Source organism: Populus nigra, chromosome 19 (assembly GCF_951802175.1).
Source record: "Populus nigra chromosome 19, ddPopNigr1.1, whole genome shotgun sequence".
In the NCBI taxonomy this organism is placed as follows: domain Eukaryota; kingdom Viridiplantae; phylum Streptophyta; class Magnoliopsida; order Malpighiales; family Salicaceae; genus Populus; species Populus nigra.
Window position 1 is genome coordinate 10,743,241 of NC_084870.1, and position 16,640 is coordinate 10,759,880.

Consider the following 16,640-nt stretch of genomic DNA (forward strand, 5'->3'; position numbering starts at 1 on the left):
GCTGTAGTAAATACATTACTCTGTACCTTTACTATCGGATCTCGTTAGAATCATGCTGCTTCTAGTTTTGCTCTAATTGGAAATCTTCTAATTTTATTCCGTTAATTCTTGATAGTGATAAAAACCAAGAGTCTGAGTTTCATTCAAACTAATCAATTTAACTAACAATTTTTACATATATTACAAGTAAAAATGCAGTAGGGAGTAGAACCAGCAATAAGTTGAGGAATATTTACTTTCATAATCTTTTCTTTACTCCCAATAATTCGGGACTTAACACCAAATTCACCAATAGCAAAGCACGGCAAAGGAAAATAGCTGTCCAAATTCCAATCCACTTAAAAAACCAAAAACAAAAGTGCGGTCGAGTATTGTTGCGGTTAAAGTGATGGATCCATGAAAAAGAAAACAAGAAAACTTGTTAAGAGGGAAAAAAAATACAGATCCTAAATCACCTTGGAACCACGACTAGGAGTGGAACTAAAGGATTCTCACTATGTAAGCATTAGCTTGAAGTATATCCCAAACTACCACATTTTTATTTGATTTTCATTTCACACTCTATAGCATGATGAGCCTCCCACATCGGTGCCTGAAACATTACAAAGAAACCAAAGCTTCAGATCCAAGAATTTGTTGATAATTTTGCGGTATAAATATTATTACAAGTTTCCCCAAGCACTAATCAAGAACCATAAATCCTTAATCTAAAGGATAGTACACGGTTCAAACTTCAATCTTCCAGGAAAAAAAAAGAAATAAAAATTCACCTAATAGTTTAGTGTCTAGAATAATGCCTTGTAGAGGTTGCTACTGTTCTTTCCTTCACCAGCCCTCCAGAGATCCTCAAAGGCCCTAAATCACTAGGTGGCCAACTCTTTCAGGTGCACCATTTACTGTTTTCACACCACCCGTGAGGCATGCCAGCCTTACTAAGAGGTTCTACTAAATGATACCAAGTTACATGACTATATCATCAAGTAAGCGGCAACCAGCAGAGAAATTCTACGTGGCAGGTATGCCAGGCATGGACTGTTATAGATCATAGACACAAACCACATATCTATATTGATTGGCATACAGAACTTAGCTAAGGCAAGCAAAGTTCAGCATATAAAAAGCATTCATACCTTTAAAAGGAGAAAGAGAGGAAAATTGCAACATATATGTTCTTGCCACAAAACTATGAGCATATATTGCCGAGGGATCAGAGTCTCTAAATTCACTTAATCTTTAATGGAGCTCTCTATACTGCCATTTTCATTTCAATTTTCTGGTGAGGATCATAGCCTATGAGTTCAAAATCAGCCGCCACAAAAGAATCAATGTCTTTCTTCTCAGAATTGATCTTCAAAATCTGCATGAAGTAGGTAACAGAACGTAATAAAATAGCATAGATAATGGAAGAAAACATGTAGCAAAATAATTTGAGATGAATTAGCACAAGTTCTGCTATTATACTTACAGGGAAAGGCTTTGGCAGTTTATGAAGCTGCTCCTGCAGAGGCCTAATATGAGTATGATAAACATGAGCATCACCGATCACATGAATAAAATCGCCTGGAACGAGATCTGCACATGACAAGAGTAAAGACATACTGATTCTGAAGAAAAGCAATTGCAATGCTAAAGAGATTAAAACTATTATAAGAATAATCTATTTTTCTAAAGCAGGCCGGTATAATGGTAAAAGTCTAGTGCTTGAAACCACAAAATTTCCCATCCTGATAACAGCAACTATGCGCAAAAATGAGCTCCCACCCCAAAAAAAAAAAAATCCCCCTTTAATGTGACTATAACTGAGTCCTTCAGATCTTTCCACCAAGGTATGCAAGTTCGCTAATATCATTGTTATAAAAAATCTCTTTCATCAATTTGAATTTGCAAAGGTCCAAAAAGTGGTGTCCTTAACAGTTAACAATAATATGCCACCAGATCCATCAGCAGAGGTCTCCTTTTGTCCATTAAATCATCAGTTCACTGAACGTTTCCATGTGTAATCAACCAAACTAACAATTTAAAGACCAGTAAATCAAATGTCATGGGTAATTGACTTTTGTGGGTGTCAGTTCACTCATATCACCCTTTCAAATGCCTGAACATGCACATCTAGAACATTAAACACCCTAGCAACTCAACAAGCATGATTTGTAAATTAATGGTATGATTGCAAAGACATACCACAGACATGAGCAATGATGTGTGTCAAGAGAGCATAAGATGCAATGTTGAAGGGCACACCAAGGCCCATGTCAGCAGAACGCTGGTACATTTGGCATGACAATTCTCCATTGGCTACATAGAACTGAAAAATAAAATATCTGGATTAATTGTCAATAAAGGAAATGATTTAGAAAGTAGAAACACAACGTTAATGCAAACCTGAACAAACATATGGCAAGGTGGAAGCACCATCAATTTGAGATCAGAAGGATTCCAAGCTGAGAGTACAATCCCACGATCATTTGGATTATTCCTGATCTTGTCAATAACATCTAACAATTGATCGAATCCTTGGCCAGTGTAGTCGGCATGCATATCAGCATACCTAAAAAACGTGTAGCATGTATGCAACACAATTAGCCTGATATGCTTTCTTGTATGATCCACAGCTAAAAAGGAAATTCCACGAACCTAGCACCAAAGTGTCTCCACTGGAACCCATAGAAAGGTCCCAAGTCACCCTCCTCTCTGTCCTTTAACCCAACACTGCTATTACAATTAAAAACATCATTTAAAAACTGCATATATGAGCAGTGGTTAAAATATAAAAATAAACAGAAATAAAGGAAACTAAAAGCTAATATGTGCCTGTCAAGATAATCTCTGGATGCATTGCCATCCCATATGTGAATACCCTTTTCCTGAAGGACCTGCTCATGGTAGCAACATTTAGAAATGGGTTTCATACAGCTATATTCTGTCATCTACAACTAACATTAGAGGAAGTCTTCAAGGACTATTATAGAGACCTCATGCAAATACAGTGACTTTCATATGATACACAACAGTATTTGACGGTCAGCTGGACGCTGTAGCAGAAACAAATAATACATGCCAAATAGCAAATCTTGCAACCCTGAGATTCCTACATGCAGCTAAATAATCATAAATATCATACTCTAAAGCAAGATGGGAAGAATAATATATCAGTCACTTTGCAGCGCCAATCACATGGTAAAGTTTCTAAAACAACTGGTGACCAATAAAAACTGATACCTCCCATCCAATCCCATCAAAACATAGAAGACTGATAGGAAGAAATGGAAAATAAAGCATACAACTAAGATATGATTACCTTGGCATTTGTTGAACCACTGATGAACCACAAGAGCTCTTCAACAACAGCTCGCCAAAATACTTTCTAAAAACAAATTGAAACAGTTTGCGTCAACTTAGAAATGCAATAAATAAATGGTTCTTTTTCTTTTTAAGTTGACCTCATGGTGAAGCATGAGTGAATCCAGATTAGTGAGAAAGAAAGAAGGAAATGTATGCACAAGAACTAATTTGGTTACAGAAATAATAACAAGTAATAATGAAAATAAGCGTGCCTTTGTTGTAAGAAACGGAAAAGTTTTGCGCAGATTGAACCGCATCTGTGGATAAAATGGAATAAATTGATCAATTAGCAATCATAATTAACTAAAAAAATTTTAATTGCATGGACTCATACTTTAAGAAGCAAAGACGGAAATGTAAGCAATCAAGGGTTGATGTTACCTGGCAACCAAATTTTGATGAAGTACCGGTTCCTGTCCTGCCATCCTTCAAATTGCCATCAGTGATGATGTCTTGAACCAGTCTGAGATACAAATACTCCTCGTGTCTCTCAAAAACCATCTTGGGAAGGAACGAGAACTTTTTTACCTCAAACTTACTGTTTTCTGAATTACCATCAGAGCTCACACCATTATTTTGACTATGGGACTCGATTGCAGAACTCCTCACTCGAACATAAGTTGTAAAGCAATATCGTATGTCATTTTCCATCTTGGGAAAAGAAGAGCACCAAGGCTGAAATACAGAGGTATCAATTGCAGGGATAAAAGTATCACAGTCAAAATCCGTCTCAATTTCTGTAATGTGGATAGCATCACATCCAGGCGCATTCAAAGATTCCCTGCATTAAAACATGATCAATACAAGAAAAAATCATCCATAAACTAATCCAACTTTTCAGAGCACAAACCTTAATATCTGACCACCTCCAATAACAAACACTTTCTCGATCGACAGAAAATAAGGAGACGCAGCCAACAACTCCAAGGCTGAACCCATGCTTCCACAAATCACAACATTCTCAGCAGTAGCAATATCAAAACTTCCAGAACGAGTCAAAACAACATTAAGCCGACCAGGAAAAGGCCTATGCTCAAGTGGAATACTTTCCCAGGTCTTCCTTCCCATTATAACCGCATTCTTCTTCCCAAGATCCGACGTGGTCAAGGTCACATCCTTAAAAAACTTAACATCCGAAGGCAAATTCCATGGTTGCTTCCCATCTTTCCCGATACCCATGTCCTTAGTGGCAGCCACGACCACTTGGTAAGTCCTTCGAGGATCAGGCTGCTGCGTATTCGCATTTCCATTGGAAAGGTTTGCCATAGAATCCCCAAATATGGTCGAATAAAAATCACAGGAAAATCTCAAAAAAGAACGCCTCTTAACCTGCACTGCACGCTAAACTTTTTTTGGTAGAGCTGTAAACCCTGAAACTGGCAAATAACACGTTCACTTCAATACATCCAAATTAATTAATTCAATAAATAATCCCTAGATGATAACGGAATTTAATAGATAATCCGTAAATAATCTATTACAAAGCAAAATCAATAACAGTAAACTTTTTACCTAAACAGTTAAAATTTGGAAATCTATAACAAAAACTAAAAATATTAAGTCTGAAATGCTAAACTTAAAAAACAAATAATACGACCTCTTCGATCTATCAAAAACAATTAATGATCCAAAAACATACACTGGAAGGTAAAATAAAGAACAGTAAATTTCACAGTTTTTACGCATATTACCAGTTAATAAAATTCACTAGAAATCTAAAAAAAATATGTCAATTTTGGGTACAATTTCTTGTGCTTAATTTTTATGAAATAGAATAGGAGTGGTGAGATTTCAACTCATGACCACCTAGTTAACAAAACTCTGATAACATGTCAAAAGAAAAAAACTGCATGTCAAAAAAACCATATCAGCTTAAAAACTTGAAGCCTAAAATATGATTTATATAATTCTATATCAAAATAAACTAAACTAAAATAACTAAAACAAGACAAAATAAAATCCATAACGCTAAAAACAGATTAAAAAAATAATAAAACAAGAGTTAAAATTACAGGGGAATTGAAAAAAGAAAAGAGAACAGAGAAACGTGCAATATACGCAGATAAGATAGAATGCAACATTTTGAGTACGTGAGTAGCTGATCTCAGAGTGAATCACAGAAGTCTTGATAGCTTGAAACCCTAACTTTCTTTCACTTCTCAGTAACAGAATAGCAAAAACATTGAGAAAAACAGGGATTTGGTGAGAATGAGAGTGGCTTTTGTTGGTGTTAGAGTGAAGATGAGTAAAACAGATGGCGAGAGAGAGAGGATGCGGGTGAAACAAGGAGCTAAAAAAACCGCTAGCTTCTAGCTTTTGATTTCTCTGCTCTCTCTCTCTCTCTCTCTCTCTCTCTCTGTTTCTCTTTCGTTTTCAATGGGGGGAGGGAGAAAAAGGAAAGAAAATCCAAAAGCACGGTAGACGCGGGGTACCGCCAAAGTGAAAGAAAATATAAGCGCGCGCGCGCGTGCGTGGGCATCTGTCGATGTAATTTCTGTTTTTTCTTTTTTCTTTTCTTTTTCTGTTAAGAGTGAAATGAAATGGGCTTCATTCCTCTTATATTTACATAGCAATTTTTGGGACAAGTACATAGGTGTCCCTTATTTATTACGGTTTGAGCATGTATACCCCTCGTCGATTGATTGAATTAGTTTTCAATGTGATTCTTCCGTCTAAAATAGTTAACAGATCCGTTAAAATTATCATTGTAATTTTCACGTTCACTGTTTAAAATAACTCTAGAAAATTTATACGTCCTGTTACTTTATTTTATTTTATTGGTAATAAATTTCTCTTTAATGAGGGTTTAAATAGCCCGTTCCTTCTGTTACTTTATTTGTTTCAGAATACTGCATCGCGGTAAAATGAAAATGAAAAGAGAGAGTACAAAAGACCTAATTTATGGGCCGTGAAGCTAGGTTGCTACTTTTGCTGTGCCTGAAATGGCAGGAAATTCATAAAGGAAGTAATTACGTAATGACACTTGTCAATTCCACACTGTACCATTTTCAAATGAATTCTGACCTTACACTTGCCAATAATCCACGAGGGTTGTCACTTGTCAATAGCTTTTTTTGATGAACTCCATAATCATGGATCAAATACAAGGTGTTCCTTCAACGTTACGGGTGGAAGGTGAAATCTCAGCCGTTGACGTCAGTATCGTGAGATTTGTGGTACGTGATGTATGTTGTGATTTTCGAGAATCTTTCCGGACACAAATCTATCCTTGCTATATCAGGAAATGTTGAGAATGTTTGCGTGGTGGGATGCAATAGTTGATTGGAACGTGTACCACGGCTATTGGTCTAAAAAGAGGAGAAAAATCAATCGATCCTCGTAATATTTTTCTTGTCCTCGAATTTTATTTTGTTAAGAACCCATCCACGGGCAACGAAGAAATTCTCTAAAATAATAGATTCTGGGATGCTAAATGCATTCATGGTAACATCAATTTAAATGGTTTAAAAAAATAAATTAAACAAGATTATCTGTTCAACCTGTGACTCGATCCTTGTACCGAGATGGTCTCGAGTTGGATTTATACTATCCTTAGAAAGTTAACATGATCCGAAAGTATAGATACAAGATTCATAGATCTGAGCTCAAAACGGGGGGCCATGGCATTGTCAAGATCATAATCCAGAGATGCATGTTGCAGCCAGCACTAGCTTGCTCGGAGTGGATGTTGGTTTCGGTTACGAGTAGATGGTTGTTCAGTGGCTGTCAAGGTCATGCACAGATAAGGCAGGACCACTAGGAAATTGCTTTCTCTCGGCCATCTTTTCTTTCCCTCTCATTGGGCTAAATTATTCGTTTTCACGAGTAAGGGGAGAAAAGTGGGTGTGGTGAAGACAATTCACGCGGGGAAGTTGATATTTTTAGTGAAGTGATTGATGGATTAAGCATCTAATCAATTCAATTGATTAAGCATCAAATTAACTTTCCCTCGCATTGAAGAAAGTAAGCATATTTGCTCCCTGTCAATTTACTGGCGAGAATTTCTTTCCCGTGGCCTTGGGGCGGGGCCGTGGCAATGGCACCCCGAAAGTCTTTTTTTTTTTTAATTTAAAGTTTGACCCTTACATTTAAAGATTATCTCCTGGTAAGCAGTTATTTGGTTCCTTCAAAAATAATTTATATTTCCCTGTGATCTTTCCATGCTTTAGCATATTTTCAGGTCTATCCTTGTACTTTTATATGACCCCCCTTCGGTGGGCCTTTTTCCCTAGGAACCGCCGTTCACAACACTCCAGCTCTCCTTGAAGGGAAATAACAAAGGATAGCAAAAAGATACAGTGACCACAGAGGGAGTTGCATTCGAGCCTTTGTGGTTGGAAACGTTCAAATAAAGGCATCCACTCCTCTTTTCTATACTCTATATAGGCAAAAAAAAAATAGATAAAAATATTGTAAGAATCAACTCGAATTAACTTGAATTAATCTAAAATATATATATATATATATATATATATATACACACACACTAAATAACAAACTACAAGCCTAAATATAAATTCAGTATTTTTACAACGTCCAGTCCATTGATGTCTATTACAGGCCTAATAAATTCAAAGAAAAGCTACATCCCCATCACGTCTGTTAGCCCACTCGTGTCTATTTAGATATAAACAGCATTAACTTCGTTTGTTGGGTTAAAGATTTATTTTTGTAGAGCTCTTGTTTTCTTTAACTTTCAAGATCATTTTCCCCGTCAGGGACACTGTTCTTCTTTTTACTCTCACTCTTCTTGCATGATACTTGGATGCTTTGTTGTTTTTGAATTTATGACGTCAGGGTTCCTTTTTTTTTTGTAATCTTCTTTTTTTAGCATTTTAATGGTTTTTTTTTTCATAACAATGGCTATGAAAGTTGATAATAGGAAATTTTGAAAACATATTCTCCTCATCATTAAGTCAAAGATCTAGCATATCCAAAAAAAAAATCAAGGAAAAAAATTCTATATGACTCAACCAGATTTTAATCATATTGTGTCTCAACATCATAGATTTTTCAAATCAGACCAAGTTAATTGTATCTCAAATTATAGATTTTTAAGACAAGTCAATATCTTTTATTATTTTTCTTTTCAACCTGGCCAGCCTTAGTCCAAGTCACCTAGGTTGGCTTTACCCGGGGTTTTAAAACTTATTAAGGTCTTGTTTATTTTTGTACTTTAAATCTTTTTATTTTAAATTAATATTTTTTTGGTGTTTTTAGGTCATTTTAAAAAGCTTATATCAAAAATTATTTAAAAAAATTATTTTAATATATTTCTAAATACAAAAACATTTTAAAAAATAATCACATTAAAAAAAAAAAAGACTCTAAATAGTTTTTCTTGACCGGAGAAGAAAAGGGAAAGGAAAAGTAAGGGGAAAAAAACACGCCAACAAACCATATAATAAAAAACCACAGATTCTGTACTGAAGATAAGCAAAGACCAATTCACATGTCATCTCCTATATGGTTCGGGCCAATTAAAGCTCCATCATGTCTCTTTGGTTCCTTTCCCTTGTGTTTCTTCCTTGATTCCTACGAAACCTAACAAATTATCCTTACCATAATCATCAAGTATTACTTTAAAAGAAGAGGATTTTTTTACAGTGCAAGATTTTATTGTTTATCCTTTCAAATATTATCACGGAGGAGTTTTATAAAATTTTATATTTTTTTTACTTTGATTCTTAATTTTTTTGTTGTTGTTGTTGATAAGATCATTTGATTTTTATTTTTTATTAAAATATGGGATAAAAAAAAATTGAAATAAAATATGCGTCGCACATGAGTCACATGCTATAAACTTCATAAAGGATACATCTTAATTCTTAAACTTTAAAAATCAAGTTGCATATACAATTTTAGTGTCTCGATATTTTTTCAATTCAATTCTAGTATATTTTTGTTATTTTTAGTTCCTAGTCAAGAGAGGTTACTGGATTCCAGTGGTAGAGAGAGAAAAGTGTTATTAACACTGATTTAGGCTGTCAAAACGGACGATATTTGTATCTGATGATTCTATTTGATGATGAGAGTTCATGCTACATGTTTTTTCACCTTTAAAGTTCGTGAAAAAATAGATGTGAGCTCGGATTGATTTTCAGTTTTTTAGACTGTTTTTTTAGGCTATAGATAGGATTACTACGGTTCCTATATTGTTTTGTTGATGTTTTTAGGTTTAAAAAATGGGTTGAAAATGGTTTTTTTTTGTAAAAGAAACTCAAGCCCCGCATAAAAACTCGTCGTCTGATTATATTTTCAAAAAATTTGTGGCAGACAACATGTTTTCCGTTCCAGTTGCAAAATTATATAAATTAAAGGCTCAATCGTGCGGGCCTGTCAGGGCAGACTCTGCGCAGGCCTTAATAGAATAGGTTAGGTAGGTTTTTCCTTTAATTTTTTAAATTTATGTTTAAATTAGTATATTTTCTCTTTTATTTTATTTGAAGAACCTCTTTAAAAGACAATCATACTTTCTAGTTGTGCATTTAAATTCAAAGAGTTTTATTTATTTATTTATATATATATTTTTTAATCTTTTGTATTCGAGAACTTTATTTTTTAAAATAAAAAAATTTATTTCAAGATAATACTTTCAAGTTCTAATATGTGCAGTCTTAGATGATGTTTTTTCCTTTTACTTTATTAGATCAATTTAATTTGTGTCTTTATTTTTATTATTTGTTTCTTAAATAAAAACTATATACTGTAATAAATAAATTTAGCAAATATAGCCGGATAAATGTCCTATTTTTTAAGATTAAATATCTTTATTTATATATATTTATCGATTTTTCAAGTTTTAATTTTATATATCGTTAACAACATTTTACTTATTTATTTATAAATATAGTTCTCAATTTATTTGACTATATATATTTATTTATTTGAACTTAAATTTTTTAAACTATAAAATATTTAAAAAACCAAGAGCTCGTTTCTATTATCCACTAGATTGTAGGGCAAACTTCAATTTAACCCTTATAAATTCATCTATATTTCACTTTTATCCTTGTAGTTTGAATTTCCCCGGTGTTATCTCCAAGTTATCTATAAGTTCCAATGCTATCCTAGTCATTAAATATTAAATTTGGTTTTTCAGTTCTTCCGAGGTTTCTTACTGTTCTTGCAACATATTACAGCACTCATGGGGACTGGGTGGGGGGTTTGTGAGAGAAAAGTGGAAAAAGAAAACAAAAAAAAAGAAAAGATAGCCTTTTGTTTGGTAGTCAGTAAAATTGAAACTCTCAAGGAACTACAAGGGCAAAACTGGAAAATTGTAAAGCATGCCGATTGATGCTCCTAGGTTATAAAAAGCAGTTTTTATAGATGCCTGGCTGGATTCTTCATCGTCATTTTTTTCCCTGCCTAAAAAGGATACGAGTAATATACAGACAGTATGGTTACCATGTTGAGTTGTAACCATACTGTCTTTAAATTTTAAGTTGAATATTTTAACCGAGTTAATAATAAAATTAATTTAATTTTTAAAAATTAGATTAAAATAATATCATTAATTAAGTAATAGACTTACATGTTGGGCTGGCCTGGTGTCAACTCCGAGTTAAACTTTTTTTCAAACTCAATGTAAGTTACAACTCAGGTCGAATAGGTTTTATCAATTTGGCACTGCGGTTGAAGCTGTGCTTTCTCCGCTATCTGAATGGGTTACGATGAAGATTACGGGAGCAGTCCAAATAAGAGGACAGAACAGAGGTTGGTGAGAAGAAGCAAAAAGACATTGTTTAGTAGCCCATAAGTTAAGTTTTGCCAATGGGCAGTCTCTGACCTGACAAGGTCAAGGAGCCAATCCCATGAACGAGGCCCCGAGAAGAAAAACCATTTGACTGTGTGAATGAATGAATCTCACAAAGCTCTCCTAACAGAGAATCCAAGATAGCAGCAGATAATGATCACAGCTCCAATATGCAGACGACGTTAACCTTCATTATACATTTAAAGCATAATTTAGGAGAGGAGGGAGGCATCATTTCTATTGTTTTCTTGCTTCAACTTTTTTCTTAATTGATTATATATTGATAATTTCGGTCAAAAAATTAAATTATATTAAAATTTAATTAAAAAAATCAATAATATTTTAGTTAATTAGTGATCTAAATAAAATAAAAAAAAATATGAATTAATAACATGAAAAAAATAAAATATCTTAGAACAAAACTAGGAGAAAATCACTGAATAATAAGAATTAAACCTAAACCTCCTCGACAAGTTTCCAATTAGTAAGGCTCCGAGTCTCCAATTAAAAAAACTCCAAATTAAATGAAACCTAAAATCTAGAAGAAAAGAAGAAAACACACAATGCGGCCCCATAAAACTCGAGGATTTTCTCACCTGTCATGCTTACATGATGTAAATTGTAACATAATTAATAAATATATGACAAATATTAAAAAGATTTTTTTTAATAAATGCAAGGAAAATATAAAAAATATAAACTCATTTTAAGCTTTCTCTTAACATAGGTCTTCTTTAATAGGAAGAAAGGAATACTGAGATCTAATTTAATAATATTTTAAATTTTAATACAATATTATTTTAGAATTAAAATTATATGTCAAATGATAGAAAATAAAAATATAGGCAAGAATAGAAATGGTATAAATTATTTTGTTTAAATGATTTTTTTTAATATTTGTAACTATTATAAAAAAATAATAATAATTTTTTTATAAAATCTTTTAATTTTTGTAACTATTAAGTCAAAACTAATTTCAAAAGTCAAATTTTAGTAAACTCGCAAACTCCTTATTATTTTACTGATATTACGAGTAAACCGACGATTTTGACAACAATGCAGCTGCTAATTGAATATCTGGATTGTACATAATAACCAGCAGAGTGGGATATGCAGATTACACGATAGAGGCAAAAATTAGGTCTAATTGCCTCAGCAGAAATGGTTACAGCCTGCAATCAAAGCCCCTCGAAGAACCGAATATGGTCTTCAAATGTCTCTCCCTGTCGAATTTTGGACACTGATCCATCATCTTCAACCTAAAAACACAAATTCAAACTCTAAGAACCATTATTCTGGCCAAAAACCATTTGAACAGCATATATCATAAATTTTTTAATTGTTAATGAGATGTTCCAAAAATTAACAGCAGAGTCTTTTGTTATATAAAGACATTAGCAAACAAACGATATGAGTAAGTGAAACAAACATTCTAACATGAATTATAACTTAAGGCATTGTAAGATCCAAAGTTATTCCATACCCAGTACTCAGGAGGGCGCATCTTAAGATTATATGTCGATGCCATGCTCATACAGTAAGCACCTGCATCATGAACAACCAAACCAGCTCCCTGCAGACAAACTCTTGATAAGAAAATGCTAATTCTTGCTGCAAACCACAACAAAAGAAAGGAAGAGCAATTAAAAAAAAAAAAAAACCTTAGCAGGAGTTGGAAGTTCTCTATCCTTTCCCAGGAAATCTGCTGACTCGCAGACAGGACCAACCACATCAAAAGTTGAAACTTCCGCACTGGGTGCCGCAGGAGAAACAAGCTCTATGTGCTGAAGCCAAACACAAAACGAGTCAACTCCAAGCCAAAAAGAAAACAACAGTGTAATGACATTCAAGTGGGGAAAAAGAAAAAAGAAGGCTCCCTAGTGACTAGAAACAGTTGTCAAAAGGGAGATAATACAGATACATATAGCAACATGAAAGCCTGAGGAAACCCAAATTTCTTCACTTTAATAAGATATTATATCGATCTATAGCAATACATGTGTAACTACACGTAGACATTAGCAGCGGGCCATCCTGAAAATAGTCAAACATCACCACCAACCAGAAAGAATGTCAAACATAGTTCAGACACCCAAATCATTTTCAAGGCAATCATTCAGTACCCCTAAAATCCTAGTCATAATGCAAACAAAGGTGTTATAGTCTTCTAAAATATACATGACAACAAGGCTAGATCAAAACTGGATGCCTAAACCATCATGATATCCAAGTGTTGCTATCAAGTAGAAGCACACCAAATGAAAGGCCACTTTCAGATAACAAAATATTTATAAAAAAAATGACATCATAATACACTAAAATAATTCTTGTACAGTCAAACATAACAAACTCAATATTAAAAAGGGTTTATCATGTTCCACCACTTACTTGATAAGCATCATAAAGACTAGGACGGATAAGTTCAGCCATGCTTCCATCTATCACAACAAAATTTTTTGTTCCATTAGTTTTAACCCCAGTGACCCTGTTCACCAGGCAGCAAGTATTTGCAATAAGAGATCTCCCAGGTTCAATAATGAGATTGAGATCTCGTGAGAGCACCAGTTCACGAACCTAACACAAACAACCGATAATGTAAGTATTGAGACTGTAAATATCAGAGTGTACTGATTATGATCTAGGAAAATGATTCTTACAGTGTCAATGAGATCTCTTGGAGTAGGAAGGACAGCACCTGAATGATAATAATCTATACCCAAACCACCTCCAATGTTTAAGTAATCAACTTCAAAGCCCTGGGCTCGGATTTCATCAATGTAGTTAACCATAAGAGCTGCAGCATCTCTGAATATGTCCACCTAAAAGACATAATAAAAAGAGGTTCAACTTAGACATTCAAACACTGAAATAAGTGGTATATAGAGAAAATACATGAATGAATTATATATGCCCCAGAAAAATGTAGAGAGTGGTGTTAATAGAAGTAAATAGAATAAGAAAGAATGATAAATGATAAATGATAAATATATGTCAAGCATCCACAGCCAACAATTAGTAGAAAGGACACGCGAGCGCACACACAGAAAAAGAGCATTCGCAGTTGAGATACCTTGGTGATGGTTGATCCAAGATGGCAATGGGCCCCCACAAGCTTCAGCTCATTTGGGTGTGCCTTCACAGCATCCAGAAACCATTGCAGCTTCTCATTTCTAATACCAAATTTAGAGTTCTTATTCCCAGTAGCAACATAAGGATGGACCTGAGGAATACAAGCACAAAGTATTTGATTACACAAAATGCATTTGAAACACAGAAACCTCCACAAAATCTCTATTTGATTACACAAAATGCATTTGAAACACAGAAACCTCCACAAAATCTCTATCACATAACTTTAGAAACTTAATCAGCACAAACTTAAATGTCCACAAATTTATAATATTGATTTTGAAGCATGAAAAGGAAAGCTTATCAGGAATTAAGGATTAAAAATATGATGACAGACCTGGATGAAGTGGTGGTGGAATGAGAGATAAAATTATTCAGTAGCATTGATGCATGGACAAAAATAAGAGTTGCTGTGTTGTTAAAGGCAGTTAATTTGGAGTTCCAAAAGAATGCAGTGTTGACAGGGATTACATTATAGAACTGCAGAAGATGAAAAGGTGTTGAGCATACACTGCCTGTACATTTATATTATTGACTCAAAAATAGCTAGAGGCTCCTTCAGTTCCAACTTCAAATTTCTAACTGATTCTCTGCACAAAAATCTCATTTATCTAACTTCACCTAGGCCATGAATCTCTTTCAAAGAGCTCACCATGACTTTTGTGGTGCCAGTTTTAAAATATATGAGCAAATCAGCAAGCATTATCCTTTTCTGCACCATCAAAATCACTTGCTCATATGGTAGCTATTACATACCTGAGGGTCAACATCTGGGTTGATCCGAAGTAGAACATTAACCTTCTTGCCAGCAATTCTAGCAGCAGCCACAATATTTTCCAAATCGAATTCACTATCCACGTTAACAAAAACACCTTCTTGAGCAGCTAAAACCAAATCATCCAACAGCTTCCCATTTCCATTAAAAATACACCTGTCCATCCACACATTACCCCTAAAATCAGACCACAAAAATTCCCACAAACACCACCAATCACCTCTCTATAACACAGTAAACTAAATCCCAATCTACCATGAAACCAAGCTCATTTCAACTCGCACATTAAATTTCAAAACTGACCGAGTCATACACATCAAAAAACTAAAAGAAGCAAAAACAAGACTGGACTAGATCTTCCAATGACACAAAATTTATTTAAAAGACACATACTTTGCTTCAAGTTAAAATACAAATGAGGAAACAAGGCCTAGTCTTCCAATAACCCAGCACACATACAAGGACACAAACTTTTTCCACAAATGCACAATAAAATCCACATAGACATACCTCGTGGGATCGAAACCAGCACGGAGCGCCAGCCTAAGCTCGTTACCACTAACCAAAACAGCACCACAACCCAACCCTCTCAAATGCTCCAAAATCTTCAAGTTATTATTAGCCTTAATAGCATACCCAATGATAGACCTCAATCCTTCTAAAGCATCCTTATAAGCCTCAACATTTCTAGTAATCTGTGGCTTACTGTACAAATAAAATGGTCTCTTCTCAACACTCTCCATAATCTCCTGAACCTTAAGGTTCTCACAGTAGAGAAATCCATCTTGGGATTTTGTAAAACAATGCTTAAACTGCGTTTTCTGTGTTGTGGCTGTAGCAGGGTTTTGCTGGGATATAACTGCCTTGAGAGAGTAGCTTTTTGAGAGTTTGAAAGGCAAAGTTGGGTTTTTGGGAAATGGGTTATGGTTTAGAGAGTGAGTTAGGGTTTTGGAAATGAAGGGTGAGTGAGAGAAATTAGTAGCAGCCGCCATTGATGGAGGTGAAGCGAGTGTAAGAGAAAAGTATTTGTTTTTAGGGTTTTACAGCGAAGCGTCAATGGGAGAGTCAGATAAAAATAGCAGGCAGCGCTCACGGCAGAGAGGTTACAAGCTGCCTGCCGTTGGAATTTTATTTTTGTATTTCATGACGTGTTACCAGTAAAGAAATATGCTGTAAGAAAGTTTGAACAACAATCAGAATACTTGTCGTTTCCATGGCTGCTCGCAAGAAGCAATTTTTTTTTTTTTTACAAAAAATCACCAAATTTTGCACCTTTCCATTTATATACACCTTTTCTTTTTATTCAATTACACGTTCAATTCCAAGAAAAAAAGATCTAACCCTAAAAGAAAACAGATTTGACATGGATCAAAAAAATCGAAACCAAAAAATCAGAGCTACTGTAAGAGCATGCTGATACTCCCATGGCATACGTGTACCCTCGAAGGCCCATTATCTCCCATCAAGGCTCTTCTACTTGGATCATCTTCATGCTGTAGGAATAAGTAACCCATCCTAGATAGAAATGGGTAATAAGATCTTGCTCGAAGAGAAAGCCGAAGAAACATATAGATAAGGAAGTCTCGAGCATAGATAGGCGAGCCCAGCCAAAACATGGAGAGCCCATCATACTTTACA

At 34.5% G+C, this 16,640-nt stretch overlaps 2 protein-coding genes across 9 annotated transcripts; both read right to left on the minus strand.

Moving 5' to 3' along the window:
• Window positions 1–221: 221 nt before the first annotated feature.
• On the minus strand, window positions 222–5,760 carry LOC133680285 (bifunctional dihydrofolate reductase-thymidylate synthase-like). 8 transcript variants are annotated; one of them, XM_062103137.1, is made up of 12 exons: window positions 5,489–5,760; window positions 4,193–4,712; window positions 3,724–4,123; window positions 3,555–3,599; window positions 3,299–3,364; window positions 2,812–2,873; window positions 2,635–2,712; window positions 2,383–2,548; window positions 2,182–2,305; window positions 1,466–1,572; window positions 1,131–1,357; window positions 222–592 (listed from the first exon to the last, which is right to left on the minus strand). In XM_062103137.1, the coding sequence occupies exons 2-11, from the start codon at window positions 4,606–4,608 to the stop codon at window positions 1,247–1,249; spliced, it is 1,575 nt and encodes a 524-aa protein (XP_061959121.1). In that variant the 5' UTR covers window positions 4,609–4,712; window positions 5,489–5,760; the 3' UTR covers window positions 222–592; window positions 1,131–1,246. The 8 variants fall into 8 exon arrangements, with proteins under 8 accessions (XP_061959121.1, XP_061959120.1, XP_061959116.1 ...); XM_062103136.1 differs by having other exon boundaries at window positions 4,193–4,718; XM_062103132.1 differs by having other exon boundaries at window positions 5,422–5,760.
• A 6,326-nt stretch (window positions 5,761–12,086) lies between these two features.
• On the minus strand, window positions 12,087–16,178 carry LOC133680518 (diaminopimelate decarboxylase 2, chloroplastic-like). The gene is made up of 8 exons (XM_062103518.1): window positions 15,513–16,178; window positions 14,984–15,158; window positions 14,169–14,318; window positions 13,756–13,917; window positions 13,487–13,672; window positions 12,760–12,882; window positions 12,582–12,671; window positions 12,087–12,357 (listed from the first exon to the last, which is right to left on the minus strand). Exons 1-8 carry the CDS (start codon window positions 15,992–15,994, stop codon window positions 12,277–12,279), a joined length of 1,449 nt encoding a protein of 482 aa, XP_061959502.1. The 5' UTR covers window positions 15,995–16,178; the 3' UTR covers window positions 12,087–12,276.
• Window positions 16,179–16,640: the final 462 nt, after the last annotated feature.

What these genes read in the sequence shown, in the direction of transcription:
- LOC133680518 (XM_062103518.1), bottom strand. Translation starts at nt 15,994, where the DNA reads ATGGCGGCTGCTACTAATTTCTCTCACTCACCCTTCATTTCCAAAACC. An exon ending in CAAGAGATCTCATTGACACT is followed by an intron (nt 13,673 to 13,755) that starts GTAAGAATCATT and finishes TGTTTGTGTTAG; the next exon opens with GTTCGTGAACTGGTGCTCTC. An exon ending in AACTTCCAACTCCTGCTAAG is followed by an intron (nt 12,672 to 12,759) that starts GTTTTTTTTTTT and finishes GTTTGTCTGCAG; the next exon opens with GGAGCTGGTTTGGTTGTTCA.
- LOC133680285 (XM_062103137.1), bottom strand. Translation starts at nt 4,608, where the DNA reads ATGGCAAACCTTTCCAATGGAAATGCGAATACGCAGCAGCCTGATCCT. An exon ending in GTGGTTCAACAAATGCCAAG is followed by an intron (nt 2,874 to 3,298) that starts GTAATCATATCT and finishes TACCATGAGCAG; the next exon opens with GTCCTTCAGGAAAAGGGTAT. An exon ending in TCCAGAGATTATCTTGACAG is followed by an intron (nt 2,713 to 2,811) that starts GCACATATTAGC and finishes TAATTGTAATAG; the next exon opens with CAGTGTTGGGTTAAAGGACA.